At 42.9% G+C, this 21,751-nt stretch overlaps 1 protein-coding gene across 1 annotated transcript; it reads left to right on the forward strand.

The window, feature by feature from the left end:
• Positions 1–3,580: 3,580 nt before the first annotated feature.
• Positions 3,581–9,027, forward strand: LOC115771144 (protein hairy). The gene is made up of 3 exons (XM_030716715.1): positions 3,581–5,821; positions 7,003–7,098; positions 7,226–9,027. The coding sequence occupies exons 1-3, from the start codon at positions 5,714–5,716 to the stop codon at positions 8,150–8,152; spliced, it is 1,131 nt and encodes a 376-aa protein (XP_030572575.1). The 5' UTR covers positions 3,581–5,713; the 3' UTR covers positions 8,153–9,027.
• The last annotated feature ends 12,724 nt before the right edge of the window (positions 9,028–21,751 follow it).

Below are 21,751 nucleotides of genomic sequence, written 5' to 3' on the forward strand. Positions count from 1 at the left end.
GTCTGTGCCTGCTTGGCCAGTTGTGTGTGCGTGTCGTAAAAACTCTTTGCGAATCGGACGGCAGCGATTGAGACAGCGACTGAGACAGCGACTGCGGCAGCGACTGCGGCAGCGACTCATCAAGGACATGCGGCACATTAGCGTGACGCTCATAAAGCCAAAACCCGCCAGCTAATCCGTGGAAACCCTAAACTCTACCCTATGCCAGCAACCTCTTTCGGCGCGAGTCTAATGCTAGGTAAGAACTCTTTCGCCTGCGGCTGTTTACTCCTTCGTGCCACAGGTAAAGGTAAAACAGCCGAGGCACAAGCTGTGCGCGCGGAAGGGAGAGGCAGAAGCTAGTTGGTCTGACGAGTTGACGTTTGCACGCCAATTGATTTGGCATTGAGGAGGCGAGCACACCGTAAATAACCCTAAATAAAACCATAAAATCCTTCTGCATGTTGCGCTTTTGTGCGCGGGCTCAAACCCATCCTCACCTTGAGAGCCCAGCTATGGGTTAAGATGTTTCCCATTTTTATTTTTACATTTTATTTGCAATTTTGCTTTCTCTTCTCTTTTTTTTTAGCGAACTCGTAAATGCTGTTAGTGCACATCAGTTTTTTATGCAATTTGTTGTCAACGAAGAGATTTGCCAAAAGAAATATTCGATCCTTGTTTAGTTGGAATTGCGTGCGTTTTTTACGCAACGCCACGCAACAGAACGGAGACTTTTTTCTTCGGTTTGTTTGTTTTTTATGAGCCAAAGTTGACTTTTTTAGTGAAAATGATGATAGGAGGCTGGGCAAAAGACAACTGCAACTACCAGGAAGTCCTGCGACCAAGAAAGTGAGAGGGGAAGAGAGCAGGAGAGAGTGAGAGAAAGGCCGTACCCGTTGCTAGATCATGGGATTCATGGGCCAGAGCACGGCCAACGGGTTAAGTGCAAAGCAGAGGGGCGTGCGGTCGTCTAACCCAACGGCAGCCCGAAGCCTTTACCTGCCCACGCCCATAATCCTTTTATGGCAAATAAACAAACATGTCACGGCCCGGCTCGGTACGGTCCGGTCCGGTACGGCACGGCCCAGTGCAGTGGGAATCCTTTGCCGTATCGGGCCTAAACCTTTGGCTAGGTAAAAAGCAGCTCGCGTAAAGGGTGCAATAAACAGAAGAGTTGATGGCCTGATGAACGGGCTGTGGTGGCTGGCCGGTTAGAGTCCTGCGTCCTGCGACTTGTACACGCGCTTGCCATTGTTGCACGGCCAGTTTTATGGGTGTGTGGTTTTAGCCCTTTGATGTGCATGATCATCCTGTTAATAGAAACCGTAACGCTACCTGGTCCACTGTGCGCTCTAATCCTTTCGGAAACCCTTTGGCCATCATTGCGGCCATCTCGCGAGCGTGTCCAAAGCGATTTAATTAACGCGGTCGCATCTAAGCTCACGGCACCAGGAGCAGTAGCTGCGCCTAAATCCTTTCGCTGGCCGAGGGGCGTTCTCGCTGCTTAACGCCCAACGGCTACCGAACGGAACCCATTGGCAAAGGGTTGGCCCCGGAGCTGTTCTGCCACTTCCAGCGAAAGGATTTAACTCTTAACTTGCCGTTCGCTATTTTGCCCGGAAATTTCACGAATATTTACCAAACAGCCAAGACAGTTGACTTTATAAGACCTGACTTTGATGCCGACTAAAGTCGAAAAGTCAAGCCATCCAAAAACTATACAAAATGGTCGACTGAGCTGCAAAATGAGAGGATCCCAGACGGATGATGTATAGAGATTACAGATAAGCCCGGGAATCGGATGGACCCTTTTTAACTCTTCAATTTTCTTTGTTCTACGTCTCAGTAATATGCTAAAAGATATTTACTATAAGGATATTTACTAAGAAAATGATATAATATTCCAGTTTGTTTACATATTTCTAGTATATATCTTAATGTTTCCATATAATCCTACGTGAAACAATAATAATACATTATCATATTATATAATAATTTATTTTACCATTGAAACTAAAAAAAGCCAAAGGAACCCAAGGATCTGCGGGCTAGGTATGTTCCTGCCAGGGAGTTTACCGTTAGAGAAACTTTTAACTGTACACAAAAAGTTAGAAATTTTCAATATTTAAGGTCTCTTCTCTCTACTTTCATTCTGCATTTAATACCTATAATACACAACTTGTTGGTTAATTAAACCTCCCGAAATTAGTTATATTTGTGTGCGCAAATTAACGGCATCTTGTTGCGTGCTTTAATTGGACCGTATTTCGAGCAACCAGTTTTACCTGCCTCTCTGCAGCGCAGCTCACCTTTGCGCATCACGCGATCTGGCCTGCCCTTATAAAGCTGCTACCCCACCCCAAAGAAACATACCAAAAATAATCAAAATAAAAAACAAACCGTTTGTTTTGAGCTTTTACCTGTGGCTAAATTTAGAACGTCTACCGTTGTTTACTTGTATTTTTTTTTTCGCTGGCGCTGCTGCCGCAAATACAAAACGCAAGCAACCCCCACCCTTCCCTCTCCCTCTCTCTCTCTATGCGCACGACCGATCAACGTATTGAACTCTGTGCGACGTCAGCGGCGCCGTTGGCAGCGGCTACGGCCCGTTGGCCCAAAATGCGTCGTTACGTTAATGAGTAATAAAATACTTGCACAACAACAACAGCAACAATTGTGCAAAGATTTCAGTGTGGCTGCCTCTGTTGTTGTTGTTGCATTGCCAAAAAGTACAGCGCCATTAAGTGCATAAAAACAACAACAACAACAATAATAGTGCATTGCGTTTAGCGCATTTCACGCGCGCTTTACACATGCGGCCGCTGCGTTGGCGATTTTTATGGCATTTTAATCGCGAGACGCGCGCGCAAAGCGCAGCGAAATGTACGAGCAAAATGTATTTTGCATGGGCGGCCATGAAGCGTGCTCATCTCGCTCTCTATCCCTCTCTCGCGCTCTCTCTCTCTCTCTCTCTCTCTAACAGATCTAAGCCCCAACGGCTCGCTTGTTCTGTCTGACGTTCGCTCTCACGCTGTTATTTTTAGTTACATGGGGCTGCTGCTGTTGCTGCCGCTGCGCTGTTGCCAGCAGGGCAGAGTCTGGCGCGTGGGCGTCGCTGCCACTGCTACGCTGACGTCTCTGTCGTTGGTGTAACGCCGCAGCCTCTGGCGCTCTGTTCCGCTGCGCCCGCTCGTCCTCTTTCGCTCTCTCCCTCTCTCTCTCTCTCTGTTTAAATTTAGACGCAATTAGCAATGCGCACATTTTTGCGTTGTTTTTGTGTGTGTTTTTCAGGCGGACTATAAATTTTTGCCACAGTTTATTTTAGACGCTGCATGCGATCAGGCGCGCCAAACAACTGTACGTTGCTTGTGTATGGGTGTATATGTGTGCCACATCCTACACCTTAGCTGCCAGTTGCTGTTTTTGGCCAGAAGCAGCAGCAGCCACATGATGTAAACGCTGCCAGTGTGCAATTAAATTGGCATGCACAAGTGCCGCCAGCGTAGCTGCCGCCAGCCGCGGGCGGCAGCCTTTTGATCGGCTGCCAAATTGTAATTGGAACGCGAAGGTGTTGCACGACGTCCGACTCTGGCCGGGGGTCTCTGCTGTGCAACCTTCTAAACAAACCATAAAACGCATAAAACTCGTGACTTTATACACTATGCAACGCAACACGCGCAACACAGAAAGTTGACCCACTTAGCCATATGCATAAACAACGCAAAATCATGCAACTAAAAGCTGCAATTTTATAGAGCTTTAATATCCATGCAAATGCAAAAGATTTATGAAATTGTAAAGCTTAACATTCTTACAGCCAGCAAGTAAAGGAGCTTTTTACTGGTGCACACATTACATACACATATACATAGTTCAACTAGCAGCTTTTGCAAGCTCAGCTTACAAGAACGTTACACGTAATGCAGAGTGGCACAGAATGCTTAACGCTCTGTTACACTCACTCTCACTTTCGCTGATGTTGCCACGTGATTTACACATGTGTACGTACATATGCTCTGTTATCTCTTTGCCCATTGATTTAACATTATTTTACACAAGCACACATACTAACATATGTTTATGCCAGGCAAATAGCCACAAACATACTCAATATTCGTCTACCCAGTGACCGGGAAAAGCCATTTATTTAGCTGCCTGTTGTGATTAAGGCGCCAACCTTCGAGAAACTGATAACTGCAAACGTGAGAATCCGCGCTGCACGTAGACGCCATAAAAACAAATCTAAGCGTTGCCAGACGCACGTGTAAAGCGCTCATCAGCCTTGCCTCAAAGCATTGATTGATTCAAATACACACACGCACACACACACACGCACTTGAATGTGTGCCAGTGTAAGTGACCTTCTATGGCTTAATTGCCGCGACTGGCATGCGGAATGGGTTACAGTTACATGGCGCACAGTCAAAAAAAATAAATTAAAGTACAAATAATTTGGAGCATTTCTGTGTGTGTGTGTGGTTGTTAGATTGTGGGTGACGCAGGTGTTGCGGTGCCGCCCGCTTCCGCTTGGCGTGCGCACAGCCCCAACTGCGCGAGCAACCTTGTGATCTTGTTTACTGTTTAGCGACCCCACCGATCACGACATCATAACACATACACACATACACACCTACACACACACACACGCAGACACAACGAGGCGCACGAACCTGTCGGCGCTGGGGTGGCGTCATATCAACATTAAGTCTCTGGGTGAGCTGCTGCCGTTTGCTATTTTCACCTTCTATGGGACGACGACGCGTCGTCGCGTTGGCCGCATGAATCAGCGCCACGCTCTCCTGTGGCTGTCGCTATCTCTGTCTACGCCGTATCCGTCTGTGACTGTGCTGCGCTCTCGCGCATTTTGTGAATCCCGCTCGCACGCTCACTGGGGGTTTTGATATTTCCAAAAAGGAAGAAATGCCCAATAGAACTTGCAGTGCTTTTTTTGCGCTTAGCGAGAGAGAGAGAGAGGGGGGCATATGAGTAACTGTGCGCTCTCGCAAAGGCCGCGGCGTAGATAAACTGACTGCACACACAGGTAGAGCCGACATCGTTGCTACCTACATAAACACACAAATGTATGCAGCCAAATATCTTGTATGCGTGTGTGTGTGTGTGTGTTGGTGTGAGTGCCTGGTCGTGTGGCTCGCGCTGCGGCGATTTCGATTTAGCCAGCGAACCTGTCGATCAATCGTCAGTCGTCTGCTGTAAGCCCATGCGATAAGGTGGTCGCCAGCAAAAACGCACGCATACATAAACACACAAGCACCAACACGCACTCGCACACACATTGCCGATTCGTCGTCGTACCAAACGATCGTTCGTCGTCGCTCGCTTCGTGCTTCGGGAAACGTTTAATCGCGCTGCATTTAGAACCTGACAGCCATTCGCTTGCCGTAGCTTGTAGCGTGCGGTTGCCTCTCCCACTCAAGCGGAAGAATATCAGAAATAAAAACTCTCCAAGCAATATTATAACGTATTTCGACGTAGTTTCGTCTCGTCGTCGTTGCGCGAAAGTGAAAAGTGATCTTGAAACTGAAAACTAAACAAATCAACTGCTTTGCAAGAATTACACAACAACAACAACAACAAACAAACTAAGCAGTGCAACAAACTAACTGTAAAGAAAGTGCGCAGCAAATTTCTGCATTTGCTGCTAGTGCAAAAAGAAAAGAAAAACTCTATCAAACTGTGTCTTAAACTGCATAAACAATATATAGCCGATATCGAGATGGTTACCGGCGTTACCACAAACATGAGCCCCAATGTATTGGGCACCGCTGTCGTCTCCACGCAGCAGCAGCAGCACAAGGAGGCGCCAATCAAAAGCGATCGTCGGGTAAGTGTTGAGAAAGACAACCAGAAAAAAAAAGAACCGTACAAAATGGAAATTGACAGCAGCTAAACTTGGGATTAAAAAGCCAACAAATTAGAGATGCGCATGCTAGAGGCGTATCTTATGTAGCCATAATTTATGCTCTTTAGCTTTTTTCTTTCTACTATTTGCTTTTTCGCTTGTTTATTTGCCAATTTGGGCATATTTCATAAGAAATGAATAAATATTTTACAAGCGATTTGAAAATCAAATACAAGTTAGCTGCTGTCTCCCACTTTGTAAGCGAGTCCCACACACACAGTTTGCCAATTCTGCTGCCCAAATGCATTTCCTTTTTGGCCACAATTCGTCGCCGTCGACGTCGGCTCCCACATGCCACCGACTGTGGCCACAAGTATGGCCATAAGCCGTCGGCTCGCCAACACACGACGCCGCCGTCTGGCGTTGGCGGCATTTACGTTGGGGCTTCATTCATGGAGCTAACGCCAGACAGACAAACGGACGGACGGAGGGACAGACGGACAGCCAGATGGCCCGGTCCATTCATGAGTGCCACCCAAAATTGGTTGCGGCTGCCCACTTGAGCGGCTTCCATTTGGCGCGTGGTCGCTGCAATTGTCGGTCATCAGCTTCTCTTTTGGGATGAAAAAAAAAAGCTGTCGCTTTTGGCCGTTTTTGGCTTTTGCCGCTGACTTCATACAGTGCGGGCGTCGCGCTGCGCCAAATTTGGCCAGAACCAAATTTTATTCTGCAAAAAAACACAACAACATGTTTTGTTGTTTGTTGCTTTGTTTTTGCGTCTTCGAATTTCCCACGACGACCTTGTTGTTGTTGTTGTTGTTGTTGCTAGAAATACCTGCGTGTTGGTTATTTATTTTTAGCCGCAGCGGCTCGTTGCTTATCGTAATTTATAACCGCCAAAAACTATTTTTGGCCACACGGCGGGCGAGTGCATGAGCGCAATATAAATAGAGCACGCGCCGCGCCGCTGTCTTTTGGCCCCCAGCCAGTGCGACGGCAACGGCGATGACAATGTTGAGTCCGTGTCCAATTAAAGCCACACGCAGATGCCTCTATTTTCGTTGGCGCTGCATGAGGTCAAACTGTGCCCCAACTGTGCATCCAAATGGCCCAAACTCGTGACTAATCTCAACCCTTTCCCCCGCTCTCTCTCTCTCTTGCAGTCGAACAAGCCGATTATGGAGAAACGTCGACGTGCACGCATCAACAATTGCCTGAACGAGCTTAAGACTCTCATCCTGGATGCTACCAAAAAAGACGTAAGTATCTCTAGTGTATACGAAAATCCAAAAAACGAACTTCAACCCTGCCCCTAAACCCTTTCCCCCTTTTGGTAAATGTACATTTAACTAACTTTGCATTTGTTTTGCTTTTGCTTCATTTTAGCCGGCGCGCCATTCCAAGCTAGAGAAGGCCGACATTCTGGAGAAGACAGTCAAACATCTGCAGGAACTGCAGCGCCAGCAGGCAGCCATGCAACAGGCCGCCGATCCCAAGATCATAAACAAGTTCAAGGCCGGCTTTGCAGATTGCGCCAATGAGGTTAGCCGCTTTCCCGGCCTTGACTCCACCCAGCGTCGCCGTCTGCTGCAGCATCTGAGCAACTGCATCAATGGCGTCAAGACCGAACTGCATCATCAGCAGCGCCAGCAGGCGCTAGCCCAGGCGCAATCGCTGCACGCCCAAGTTGTGCTGCCCTCGCCGCCCAGCTCCCCGGAGCAGGAGCCCTCCGTCACGCCAGTTGCAGCCAGCGGCAACAACAACAGCAGCAGCAACAACAACAGCAACACAACAGCGCCCTATCTCTTTGGCCAGATCCAACAGAATGCGAATGGCTACTTCTTGCCCAATGGCATGCAGGTGATACCCACCAAGCTGCCCAACGGCAGCATTGCGCTCGTGCTGCCACAGAGCCTGCCACAGCAGCAGCAGCAACAGTTGCTGCAGCAGCACCAACATCACCAGCAACAACAGCAACTGGCAGCAGCCGCGGCTGCCGCTGCCGCCGCCGCTGCGGCCGTGGCACAGCAGCATCAGCAATCGCCGCTGCTGGTGGCGATGCCGCAGCGCACGGCCAGCACCGGTTCCGCCAGCTCGCACTCCTCGGCCGGTTACGAGTCGGCGCCGAGCAGCAGCAGCAGCAGAGGCAGCTATGCGCCGCCCAGTCCCGCCAACTCCGCGTACGAGCCTATGGATGTGAAGCCCTCGGTTATACAGCGTGTGCCGCATTTGCATTTGGAGCAGCAGCCGCTCTCGCTGGTCATCAAGAAGCAGATCAAGGTGGAGGAGGAGCAGCCCTGGCGGCCCTGGTAAATGAGCCAGGCGCTCGTTCTCCCTCTCTCTCTCTCTCTCGCTTAGATTGGGTTCAGTTTTGAATCTCCTCCCGCCAACCCGCCAACCGCTTTAAAGACTGATGGGCGTCGCACACACACACGCACACACTCCCACATACACACACACACACACACACACTCACACACTTGCGCAGGCGTTGAGAGCATTGCGCAATTGACATTTCACCACATTTCGCCAGGATAACGCAAATGTTGCTTTGAAGTGTTCCGAGCATGCGAGACTCCTAATTTGTTGAAATCTCGTCGAAGTCCATTTTCCACTGGAAAATGCCCAGCGAGATGGAGACATTCATCACACACATACACACACACACACACACAAACAAATTGTTATAATTTATTTATTATTATATTATTATTGTGAATTCATTTCTCAAATGGTATTCTGCATATCGCCAAACTACCTCAGTCCAAGTACTTGGTGTTGAATTGCCTCATGAATCATGTATTAGAATTTTGTTTTAGAATTTCACGCTACACACACACACACACACACAGCAATGAAATCTTCAAAGTCTTCCACAAAGCGTTTGTGTTTAAAGTCGAAATTAGTTTTGACAAAAACTTAACTATAATTTTAATAATACCTTATATCTCTCCATTTAAATATAGTTTCACGTATATATAGTATATATGCTAAGCCTCTTAGGGTTTTTCTATTGTCTGTAAGCTAAAGAAAGTATATATATAAATATATATATACACATACAAACATGTATAGCGATCTATTTATAAGACCACGTGATATAGTGAACATAATGAGCGTCTAAGGAAAAGCAAAAACAAGAATTTTGAAAAAAAGAAAGAAAACGGAAAAACAAAAACAAACAGTTGACCAACACTCAACAAAAACAAACTACTAAAAAAGAATAAAATATATAACAAAAAATCGTACTAAAAATTAAATACGCATAAAGTGTTTTCTTCTTCTTTGATTGAAAAGGTCTAAAAACCTTGGTGAAAGCCTTCAGCAAAACTACAAAACAATAAAAACTCTTGAGAAACTGTGTTGTAAAACGCCAGAGACAGCGTGGAACCATTAAAAGAAAAGCAACAGGTGCGAACTATTTGCGCAAATTGAAATATGTTCTGGCCTGGAGTTCCTGCCATCATACAACGGGGCTTGGCCCAGAGAATTACGATCGCAATTTTGTGATAAATGTGTTCTTTGTGCTTTTTTCAGTTTATTTGTTTCTTTCCGATGATTTCATACGCATATCTTTGCGTACTTGTCGTATACGTATAAATCTTGCTCGCTGCTTTAGCTAAAATTTCAAAATATTTTGCAATATAATCAGGCAAAAGTTTTTGTTTTTCGTTTCTTTTTTTTTCCAGCAGAACAATAAAATATTTGGTTCACATAAAGTTATCAAATGCTTTTGAAACATGATGATACATTTGTTTACTTCGCCAAATAATTGAAAAATATCTTGCACTTGAATTTCAAGACATTTCAGCAGAAAATTTAGCGCAACGTCATGTGAATCGGAAGACTCAGGAATTTAGTTAAGGTTTTTCGTGGACAATGCATACAACAACAAAAATTATACATATATGTAGTCAGTATATTTTTTTCCTACGTAGAACCTAGACGTCAGTTCTATGACTAACTCAGCGACTGCAATTAGGTTAAACATAATTAAAGATTTTAATAAGAGGTATTATTATAAGATCTTGCATCAGATATTGCAATGATGCACAGCATCCAGTTTTAGCTCGTGATGATGTGAGAATCACATTCAACAAAGATGTTGTTCATGTTAATCAAATATGAGTCTACCCCCCTTTCACTCTCTCTCTCTCTCTCGCCGCCCTGCTCGCTGTAAAACAATTAGGGACAGCCACTGTAATATTCCATGACTTAAGTACAATGTACAATAAACTTGCAGAGTGCTGGCAGCTAGTCACAGAGTGGACTTTAGTTGTCTATAAAACGAAAAAAAAAGTCAGCGGGTTTTCTAATCTACGATAATACCCTGCAATTAGGCGTCATATGCTCGCGGCAAAAGTTTCCGCCAAGTCTACTGCAATGGAGGGCGAGTCCAGAGCAAAAGGCGAAAAAAAAACAAAAACAAAAAAAAATACACTTCTATTTGTGCTAAATCATGCTGATAATATGAGACGATATATGCTCATATCGTTGACTCAAAAGTGGAATTTTGTTTTTCATGAATCAAATGCACAAGGCAAACAAACAAGCGCAGACTCATTTAGTTTCAACTGGTCCAAGCCGACTGCCCGCCAGTCTCTATACACATATAAAGCTGCATACATATATATTGACCAACTTATTTACTGCAATCAGCTATCTAGATCGTGTTGGGGAGAGCGTCGCCGGGTCTGAGCTGTGCAAAAAAGGCGTGCGGCCCGTAGAGGAGTCGCACGCGCGATAAAGGTCTAAAGCAAATTAACAAGATAATATGAGTTGGAAAATTGTGTAATTCAATGTGATTCTTATTTCAAAATTTCTTTGTCTTTCGCCAGCAGTCGCAATTGTATGATTAATTTTTAAGTCCAAATAGATTGCACTTGAGTTAGTCACGCGAAAGGTCAAACTTTTAAAACAATATGCGTCAGACTTGGCAGCACTTCAGCTAAAGCTAACACTTAAGCGTGTTTATTTACATATAAACAAAAGTAGTTCAAAAAGTCTTTTCTAGCCTCCGAGAAATTTGATTAAATCACGATAAAAACCACAAACCTGAGGCATCAATTTGAGACTGAATCATCGATTATGTTAGGTTTAGTACTAAAATTCTATAAAGGCAAGTTGCGTTTGTCAATCTTGGAAAGAGTATGAGAAAAACGTTCATAAAAGTTTGCATAAGCACAATTTCGAATAAGCAAAATATGAATTAGTATTTGAAAGCATTCCAATTGTTATATGGGCAGCACTCTACGGAAACATTGTATAAATATTTATTTTAGTACTGCCAAACAGTAGTTAATTAAGAAATTAATTTAAAATTAGTGTTTGACAGCTTTCCAATTGTTATATAGGCAGCACTGTGCGGTAAGAGTGCATATAAATACATTATTCATATTAAATGCAAATGGGCAGCACTTTTCTCGTGCATTATCCGTTTACTGCTCCCTAACATTATTTAACTAATTAATTAAATATAAGTATAAGTAAGCGTTAACATTGTATTTCAAAAGAAAGGTCATGTGAAAGGCAGGCAGTGTAAGTAAGTGTACATTGTCCGTTAAGTGCATCAATTATTTATATATAAATTGTTATATAGGCTGCACTCTAACGAAAAATTGTTTATCAAAACAAATTGGCAGCACTTTTTCCATACAGTGTACGATTAGTGCTGCCAGAGTCTAAATCTGTTGCCGTACAGTGCTGCCCTTTTGTTTTTAATTAGATTGACCTCAAATTTAACAATTAAAATTCTTGTTCTGAGTCCATTTAGACCCACCCAAGCCGCACACGTCCCCAACTGCGCCACAATTCTGGAAATGTGCTCCGAAAGCGAAGAGCACAAACCGCAATTTCGCATTTTGCGCGTGACAAAAAACGTGATTTGTGCGATGTTTTGTTTTTTCTTGTGTGGTTATTATTATTATTATTTTACTTCCAAAAATAAATTACTATATTTAAAAGCTAATAAATGTGTAGCTACATTTGTGTGTGTAACATATAGGTTATTTTGCGTTGCGGTGCATTTTTATGTCCGTAAGTGGATGCGGCAAAACAACAAAATAATACTTATATGTATATATAAAATTGAAAAAATATAAAGGGGAGCAGAACCAAATCGAAAAACAATGCAAATCAAATTGCAAACGATAACGGGACAAGCCGCTTGTCAGACAGCGGATGCCAGATTCGAAAGATATGCATTCCTATAAATATACTTATATGGTATATAAGTATTTATATATATAAAGAAGTACCGTTGTTATTGTCAACGTCGCCATAGCTGAGGCGATCAGGTTGCTAGCTTTGCCCTGAAGTCGCTTGAGTTGGGCAACGGGCGGGTCTCCGGTCGCTCCGGTCACGTGCCGCACAAGGTGATACGCGATGGTCGTGTAAGCTGTTAAGCAAATAAAACCAGCCACAAGCTGGCCCGACATGACATGCTACTTACTATCAGCTCTCTGGCTCGATAGGCTGTGTAAATATATACCTATATGTATTTTTCCCACCCAACAGGCCACTTTTATGGCGCAGTCCGAAACGGCCGATTAGTAAAAAAAAAGAAGAAAAAAACAAACTGTAACTGGGTGAACAAATGGCTTAGGTTAGTACTCGGCCCATTTGTGGTATCGAGCTTGGGTGACCTTGCCACATGAACTGCTGCCAGCGAGTTGAATGTCAAAGTCAGGGAAACACAGCCACAGCCCCGACTTATGGCTATGCCAAGCACGTCTATATATCTATATACATATGTGTATGTGTGTGTGTATATAGTTGTTATAAAAACAATAACAAATGCCGACGTTGACGATAGGCGACCTTGAGGGCGGGTTTTCGGGCATGTTAATGTGTTTGAACCTAGTTTTGTTTCTGTTGCGGTTGAGGGTTTGCACAGCTTGAAACTAAATGCTTTTTTTTTCTGGCTAGAACCAGAAGAGTGTTAAGTTCTAGAACCATGAACTATTCATAATTTATTAGCAGCTCATATTTCCTATTAAATTCGTATGCAAAAATAACGCCTCTAATCAAAAGTCAAAAAACGAGTTCAATAAACCAAAAAGCAAACAAGCCAAGCGCAGTTTTAGCCAAGTAATTGTTATTGTAGCTGGTAGCGGGTGTCAAGAGCAGTCAACAGTTTTTGTTTTGTCGAAGTCATTAAACTTGGCTCGCATTTGACATTGCCAATTGGAAGTGAATAGACAGACGGACGGACGGACGGACGTACGGACAGTTTTGTCTACGTTCGATTGGCAATCGCAAAATGGCCAAAAATCTATATTTGTCGAGCAGTTCATTCAACTGACTTTTGATTTTTGCGCATTTCAAACTTTCAACTCGAACGAATATGTTTCCTTATCAGCTGTGTGCGAGTTCCACGAATTTTAGTGGTTCAGTCATGTGAGTGCGTTTTGAATTTCTATGAATGAATGAATGCCGCATGCCACACAGCTCATTATAAACATGGCCAGCGATTCCATTGAATGCTACCCGATGCCGCAACAACAAATATTTTGCACTCACCCGCGCCTCCTCCCTTGGGATGGGGTCATTTGCCAGAGCAAAACGTGACAACTGCGTTGCCTGCATTCCAAGTGTTGTTGTTGTTGTTTTTTAATCTCAGTGCCTCAGTCTGGAGTCTGCCTAAATGGGAGCGCCATGAAGTACATATTGTGGAGCTGCACAGTCAAATCTTGTTTATGAAGTTTCAATTTCATTTGTGCGCAACTGGAACTAATTTTTTTTGGCGGCACCAATTGCCGCACAGCCGCCGGCACGACGAGCAGAATCAGCAGCAGAACCAGACGACACGCTGACTGGCACTGCTGGTATGCAGACAATGGCATGAAAATTGCAATTTGCACAACAGTTGTGCGTTTAACGCAGCTCACACTATTAAAAAATATACATTTATTAAATTTTTATAGCGTTTTCACTTTTCAATTAATCTAACTGTTAATCTGACTCAAATTGGCGCACGTGACAGAGTTGATTGCAGCCAAGGTTGCCCATTTGTTGCGTGGGCGGTGTGACCGATCACACGACAACAAAGTGACCCTGCGCCAAAAGTTAGAACTTCTGGCAACAACAACAGCAACAACAGCTTATTGCCGCCAAAAGTTGTTGACGCGTAAAAAGTAATTTGTTTCGTTGCGCTTTGTAAAATCAAATTAAAAGTGTTGTATGTGCCGTGCTTAGCCCAATAACGTCAAATTCGCGTGTTGAGTGCAATATTCAGCCAATGTGCTTATCGAAATGCAATTGCAATAAGTGCCTGTGATAAGTTTAAGTGTTACAAGTGTAGGTTCTCTCGCAGCGCGTCGCAATTAATTTGACGGGTGCTCCAAAAAAAAAAAAAAAAAGTGCCGTAAGTGATATACAAGGCTTTAAATGTTTAACCAGCTGTTATTGGTGACCACACACACAGCGATTAGACAAGTCTTGCGGCTACCTCAGCAGATTCGAGTCAAAGTGTGCCAAAGGAAAAGTCCAGCGCGGTAAGTGGGCAAAATTTTCCATGATTTACACCAAATCAATTAAGCGCTGACAATCAAATATATAAATATATATGTATATTTATAAAGTTGATTAGCACCCAACTACGTTGCCCCTTGACGGCGACATTTGTGCCCTGATCAGCTCAGCTTGCCGGTCACGCCCACTCCACGCCGGAAATTAGCACTCGATCGATCCGAGTTGGATACAAATGGGGTTTACGGCTTTTGCAGTTCTGCAAAACGGTCCACAATTTGCAATTTGGCACGGCGTTTACCAGTTTTGTTATTGTTGACTTGGCACATTTTTTTTCTCTGATTTATTTGCGCGGCGTATATTAATGCCCGTTCATGAAGGGGGAAACGGGTGTATAGGGTTTTGCATTTGTCAATGGAAACTACATAAGCTTCATTATAGATATATAAAAGGGCCCATTAGGGGCGTGGCATATCCAGCTATTGATTAACTTCATCAGTTTTAGAGCTAGAGTAAAAATTGATATGAAGTCTAAGGATGAGCTACAAATCGATAAGAAAATATCGATGCTATCGATATCCTTTAATAGTGATCGGGCGGCTCAACTGTTGTTGAACTGTGTGCAGTCGGTTGCACTCGCTGCAAAATACTTGTTTTTCTTTTTTTTTGTTTTGATTGAAATCAAACAGCAGCGCGTCAGTTGTTTGTTGGAGAACTGTGGGAATATTCCATTGCAGCGTGCGGCCCTGTTTACCCAACTGTTTACCGCCCAGACCCAGTATGGGAGGCGTCGTGATCCGCACTCATCCGCACCGCCTCTGGCCAAAATGTGTTAATATGTGGCAAACAGTTGTGTGTTTGTGTTAGTTGCGGTTTGTGCGGGGGAGTTCGCGCTGTAAATTGTTTTTGGCCATCTTGCGGCCGGACCAGTGCCCCACACCGCTTGCTTATTACAGCATTGATCGATCGATTTGGCGCTCTAATCTGTGGCCTGTGGCCCGTGTCGATCCGTGCCGTGTGCGGCGCCAACTTCATATATGTATGTATGTATGAGGTGAGACTCTGCCTTTTCCACGAAATGCTATTGTTGCTATTTGTTGACTCTGCTATTTAGAGCGTGCGAAAGGCTGGACCCGATCGCACTGTCCCCAGTCCCAAGCAAGCCAAAAATATATAAGTACATATATACATATATATGTAGCTATATAGTATACGTATAATAATAACATACATGTGCCATATGACTAGGCTCGCGTTGCCTTTAAACGTGACTGGCCAACTTCGAATTAACTTTTCTTTTATTTGGTTTTTTTGTGATTTATGCACTTAAACGGGGCATCGAAACTTTGGCGACAAGCTTATCAATACAAATTATACATATTTGATTTATTTCGGTATCAGGTCTTGCAGTGTATTTAGTTGTCGTTCGATTTCCATGCTGGCCAGCATATTTTATATTATATAAAGCAAGCACGCGGCCTTTGTTTTTGCTGCGATCAATTAAAATTTTGGCAGGCGCATGTCAAGCCGCGTGCTACTTACTTTGGCATTACTTTTGGACTTAACAGCAGGCTATATTTCTGATAGCCTGTGCACATATAATGGCTAGGCAGCACTGTGAATTCTTGGGCCTATGAATCGAATAAAGAGTGGTATGTTTCTACCACAGAATTTTCAATTTACATATGTGTACTACCCCTAGTCGATCTTTACTAGTTTGTTTTTACTTTTCTCTCGTAACATTTTTGCTATATGACTATATAATTTGAAAGCGAGCCCTTAGATTAAAGTTTCATGTTCAACGCGCTTCAAATGGGGGTTGGGATCGAGTTCGACGCTTTACGATGTGACTTGTGGTGTGGGAAATTTGTGCTTTAAAAGCTAAGTAAACAAGTCTATTCTACAGGTTGGCTAGGTCAGTGGAGTCAGTAGAGTGCATTAATAGTGCACAGATTAAATAGAATACAAATCAAAGCAGCCGGTTGACATTACGAAAACAATTAAAGTATATTTTCATAAGTCCCTAAATAGCTGAAGATTTATCTACCACAATAATATACCCTTGCTTAGAGTATTTTAGTTATGGCACGAAAGTTGTAATGCATTAGGGGAGACATATTTGAATAAGTACAAACCAGGGCTGCAAAGACAATATAAATTTGACGGTGGTTCGGTTCATGGTTCGAAACAACTCACTGCCTTTGGATGTGGTTTGTGAACTTTGTTTGCGGTAGAAAACTTGGTTTGCATATATATTTAACAAATTTAATTAAATCATATCAATTCTTAATATTGTATTGCCCGTTCTACTGAAAATATTGTAAGCAGTAAATATTTTCAAATAGAATTTGCGGGCTAAATTTTTTCTCTACCCTCTAAAATTGTCGTACAACCAAAATGATTAAACAAATCTAAAGGACCCCAAGTTATATATGCTTTAAGTTTAAGTCTTCCCGACATGTTTTCAACTGGTTTGTCTTAATGTTATGCTCCGAGCTGGAACTGGTTCAGTTAAAAATTAGTTCAAAGCCTTTTCTTGATTGGAGCAAAGGATTTAGTCAATATAACTTTGTTTATTCAATTATTTCTCTGTTTTTAGGCAACTAGTCTTTCAACTCGCTTTCAACTTGCTCTGGGGGCAAAGTCTTATCAACATCGGTTTGCAATATCATAAAAAGCCCATAGAAACAATCGGTTAAGTTTTCGAAAGAGTAAGAAAGCAACTAAGTACAGCAGTATATCTGGGTAGGGTGTTTAATCATTGGCATTCGAACAAATTATGTGCTGCTCCTGGCTTTGAAAGTAAAAGTAGCTGGACATGGATATTCCAAAGATTAATAGGCTCGGTTGGGGGTTAGGACCTGAGCAGGTTTTTGAAAATAATTGGGGAAATACCGAGGCATTAACCTGTGTTGCCTGCGGTATGGTGAGAGACTTGGAGCTCGACTGTAGGCTGTGTTTACATGTAACTGCGCACCGCCGCCAATGTGCATATCGAATGTGACTAATGGCAAATACAATTCGGATGACGACACCTGTGTGTGTATTGCTGGCAATCAGACCTCTTTTTTTTTGGGCAATCAATCAAATGGCAAGTGGCGGGCCAATTGGCTATGACAGCGGCCGGAAATGAGCGCATACCACTAACCCACTAGCAATAGCAACTAGTCGATACCCAGTCACAGTCACGGGTACGGCTACGGGTACGGGTATGGGCTGCCTGCCTGCCGCCCGACACGTAACCCGCTAACGACATCTCTCTAAATGCTTGATTAACACCAGAAATTAGCGTGTGCCAAAACTTGACGGCGGCAGCGGCTGTGACGTCACTTGTTTTGTGGCTGACATTTTATTTATTTAATTTTTTTTTTTCGTATTTTTTTGTGTGTATAAATTTTCATGCAATCTCGAATTGGCGACGAGCGACCGCACGCGCCAGCGGCCGAGTTATTGAGTGGAAAATTTCAGCGCCATGAAAATACGGCCGGGCATGCGGGATGATAATGAAATGCACTATAAATCGATTAGCACATTTTAAACGACGACGCGTCGATGCTGAAAAGCAGAACGTGCCGAAATCAATTGAGAGTTGAGAGTTGCCCTAATGAGTCGCACATGGTGCCTAGAGGATTGGCTGGCCGGGTTGCGCTCGCTAGTTCCACTTGCTCGTTTCTGGGAGTTTCGCGAGTTTAAGATGATGCCATCCAAGTGTATGGCAACGGATTGGTTGATGAGCGCCGATGATGCGGCAACATTTTGCAACATTTAGATGCGTCAGCCAGCCGCATGATCGGGAACTCGGCTGGCTGTCTGGGCCTAAGACCAATTAGCACTCACTGATCCGCACCAAACACTGGATCACCTTCAGCAGCTTCTGGCAGCTGGTCTCTGGGTTATTGTTATTCTTGTCTAGGTGTTAGATGCAACGGATCAGCGCGTCGATTGCGTCAATGTGGTCGTCGCGTCGTGGGATTAGGATTAGGCCTGAGTCGGAGTCGTTTAAGTCGAGTGCTTTGCGCAAAATGTTGCCCGATTGCGTCAGGATTTTGGCAATCGTAGAAACCAGCTACCAGCTTGACTGATTACTTAAGCATTGTTCTCTTTCTTACCTGCGCGGTGTTACCAAAAATTTTGCATTGTTTTAAATTTTAACTGTTGATTATTGCTCGGTGAGAAAACAAATCCGATTTAGTCGCAATTTGTATGCACTGCAATGTGTGTTCAAGTATCTGACAACCTTATTTCCAATGGCGCACAGTGGCGCCAGGTCAATGGAATCTTGTGCCATTTCAAATAAAATAAAGACGAAAACTGTGCGACATATGAATTGGAAGTTCTTTAACTTGGCTAACAAGCTGCTTTAGTTAGCTACAATACCCGATTCGCTGTGTGTACACACTGTGCACTCACATACAGAACATACGGTTGGCCTTGAACGCGGCCGGTTCAAGTTCAGCGGCATCATGCACAAACAACAATAAATACACTGAAACAAAAGCAAAGCTGTTTCGCTTTCGGCGCTTGCTGCAAGCAGCCCGAACTCGCACCCGCACCCGCCACTCCCCCAACAGCCACCCGCATCCGAGTCTAACACAGACACTGGCAGCGCCAGTCCCAGTCGCAGACCCGGTCCCAGCCCCAGTACGAACTCGGCCAGATAGCGCACATTGTGTCTGCTTAGTTATTATTATTGTTATTGTTTTTGTTGCTGCTGCTCTCAAAGTTCCGGCTGAGCTGTCGTCGTCGTCGTCGTCGTTGTGTTTGTTGTTGTAGCACAATGAACGCGCCTTGTGGGTTGGTCTGAACAGTGTTTGTCATTGCGCATACGCCGCGTGCGCCGTTACATTTATACGACTGCGTGGCGCTCCCATCTCTAGAGGGCGATTGCGGGGGGAGCAAAGGCAACTAACCAAAAATTACACAAACCGCATATCCAACAACTGGGTCACTGGACGTTAAAAATATATATATACAATATATATATATACATATGTATATATATATATATGCCAGAATAACGACCTTGCCAGACCTTGAATCATTCGCTGTTAGTAAAACAATTATCGTTGCTTCAGCAGCCGATATGGGTTATATATTTATATATATATATATATATTTTTGCTCATAGAGTAGCACTAATATGCAGTTGGTAAAGCCTTTTATGGTACTTAATCAGGGCCTGGTATTTGCAACAGCTGTACTAAAAGACCTAATAAATAGATAATGTTATTAAACGATTTGATTCTGGAATGTTTTATAACATGCGGCTTATAAAAGTATTACTCCTATTATGCAATGTTTTAATATTTTATTATTATTAATATTTTTCCATATTTTAAGGGTATAACATTTTAGATCTGTGTATACTTAGTTTTGTTTTTAAAGCTTTTAATAATGATACCCTTTTGTTCTGCCCATTTTTCTCAAATACAATATTAGATAGATAACTTAGCTATTTATATACACTTGTAGAGGGTATTCTAGTGTTGTCATGAAATGTGTAACGCATAGAGAAAGACTTCTCCAAAGCTATAAAGTATATATATTATAGATCGGGCCACAACGCTATAGAAACGATCGCTCGAAAAGTAGGCTCTGTTGCTGTTAAAATACATAAAGCTGTTCCTTCGACATTTTAACTCAGCATATTTGAACTTTACTATGCTCACATATCAGTAAAACCGTATATACAAGGGTATTAATTATTCGGCGTGCCGAAAATATCCTTAACTTCTTGCTGAACATAAAATACCAAACAGCATAGTTTCTCAGGCTGTCTTTGCGATTCTCTGTTCTAACTTGTTATGTTAGTTTCTTTTTTCATATGATTATTTTTTGGTTTGTTTGTTTGATTTGGCGCTATGGCTACTGTTTAATTCGCTGGCAAGTTCAAAAAATATGCAAACAAACAAGAGATTCCAGTTATTTTCGACTGATTTACGGGGTATTTTTTGTGCGTCAGCGACCGTCCGTCCCTCCGTCCGTCCGTTTGTCCAGCTGGCCGTTTGTCGAATTGGTTTCGCCAGAAATATGCCAGCCAGCTAACAGCAATGACAAACAGTGGACCAATCTATCCAATATCGGCTCATACATACCATTTGTTTATTTATTTATGTATTGTACACATGTGTGTGCGTGTGCGAGTGTGTTTGTATTTTTTTACTATTTAAATTTCAGTTTTATTGTTTTGTGAGTTATCGCGCTTACCTTTTTTTTGTTCCTTTTCGCGCCGCAGCGAAATTCCATGCAAGGTGACTTTTTTTGCGGACGGCTTTCTGGGTGCAAATTTGTAATGCAAATTTGTGCGCTTCGCTATGGGCATCGGATTTTCGATGATCACAATAATGCCTATATATACATACAGCAAAATATATATAGTATGCATATATATATTCGTCAGCACGCACATTAAAATAAGAGATACCAATTAACAATAACGAAAACCTGACTGGGGGCACGCTTTGGTGTTGTTTTATAAAGAAAACAATACAAATAACGGATAAAAAAGTTTAGAAACAACAACAACAACAACTGCGACATCAATCTTAAAGCTGTTTGTTATTTGTTATATTTTTGGCACTGTTTATTTATATAGCCAAACGTCGCCATATGCATTGCATACTCTGTTGTCTCCGGCTCAAAAGCCAAAAATAATCTTGCGCCTGGGGCAGCGAAATCGTCCGCCAAATGACGCAAGTAGCACCTAAAGATCTCAAGATCCCAGCTCGAGACATCAAGCCAGACTCTCAATATCAGTCGCTGTCGTGAGGCCTCACAGTGTAAGCTTTACAAACTTGAAAATCTGGGTAAATACATGATCTAGTTTCGTTTGGGGCCCATGGAAAACTACAAGAGTTTCTAGCCCAGAACCGAAACAGTCATTAGTTACCTTTCGGATCTCGCATAGCGCTAAACACATCAGCATAATTATATACGACTACGTGCATATACATATGAAATTATCATTATTTAAGGTGACATTTTGATATTTAACACCTGATAAGATTTCATTATGATATCTTAATTAGAACATGACAAAAAAAAAATAAAAAATAAAATAAAATTTCCATATCAGTGCGGGGCATTAGCTATTTTTGGCCTAGGCTCTGCTTCTTTTCTTCTTTCCTTGGAAATCGCAGTTTATTTTTGGCTTTGACTTTTTCTATATTTGGGCTCTGGTTAATATTATAATCTAGACAATGACAGTTAAATGCGGGCTTCTTCTACACATTATTCAGGCCTAATTACATGATTGATAATTCATTTTAACACCAGCAATAACTTATTTCCTACACTCATGCATGATTAATTTATAAATAATGTAAAGCCAGCAAATTTTGAGCATTAGCCAAAAGAAAAACGTCAGCCTGAGCATGGCTACCGTTTTGATTAAGTTATGGAGTTTTGAAATTTAGAAAGATTATTTACTGGGGGTAGATGGAA

The sequence above is a fragment of the Drosophila novamexicana genome, unplaced genomic scaffold (assembly GCF_003285875.2).
Source record: "Drosophila novamexicana strain 15010-1031.04,08,12 unplaced genomic scaffold, DnovRS2.1 tig00000024-arrow-pilon, whole genome shotgun sequence".
NCBI classification, from domain to species: domain Eukaryota; kingdom Metazoa; phylum Arthropoda; class Insecta; order Diptera; family Drosophilidae; genus Drosophila; species Drosophila novamexicana.

Bases quoted from the DNA above. Each gene is read 5' to 3' on its own strand.
- LOC115771144 (XM_030716715.1), top strand. From the start codon at position 5,714: ATGGTTACCGGCGTTACCACAAACATGAGCCCCAATGTATTGGGCACC. The intron at 5,822-7,002 runs GTAAGTGTTGAG...TCTCTCTTGCAG, and splicing joins CAATCAAAAGCGATCGTCGG to TCGAACAAGCCGATTATGGA. The intron at 7,099-7,225 runs GTAAGTATCTCT...GCTTCATTTTAG, and splicing joins TGGATGCTACCAAAAAAGAC to CCGGCGCGCCATTCCAAGCT.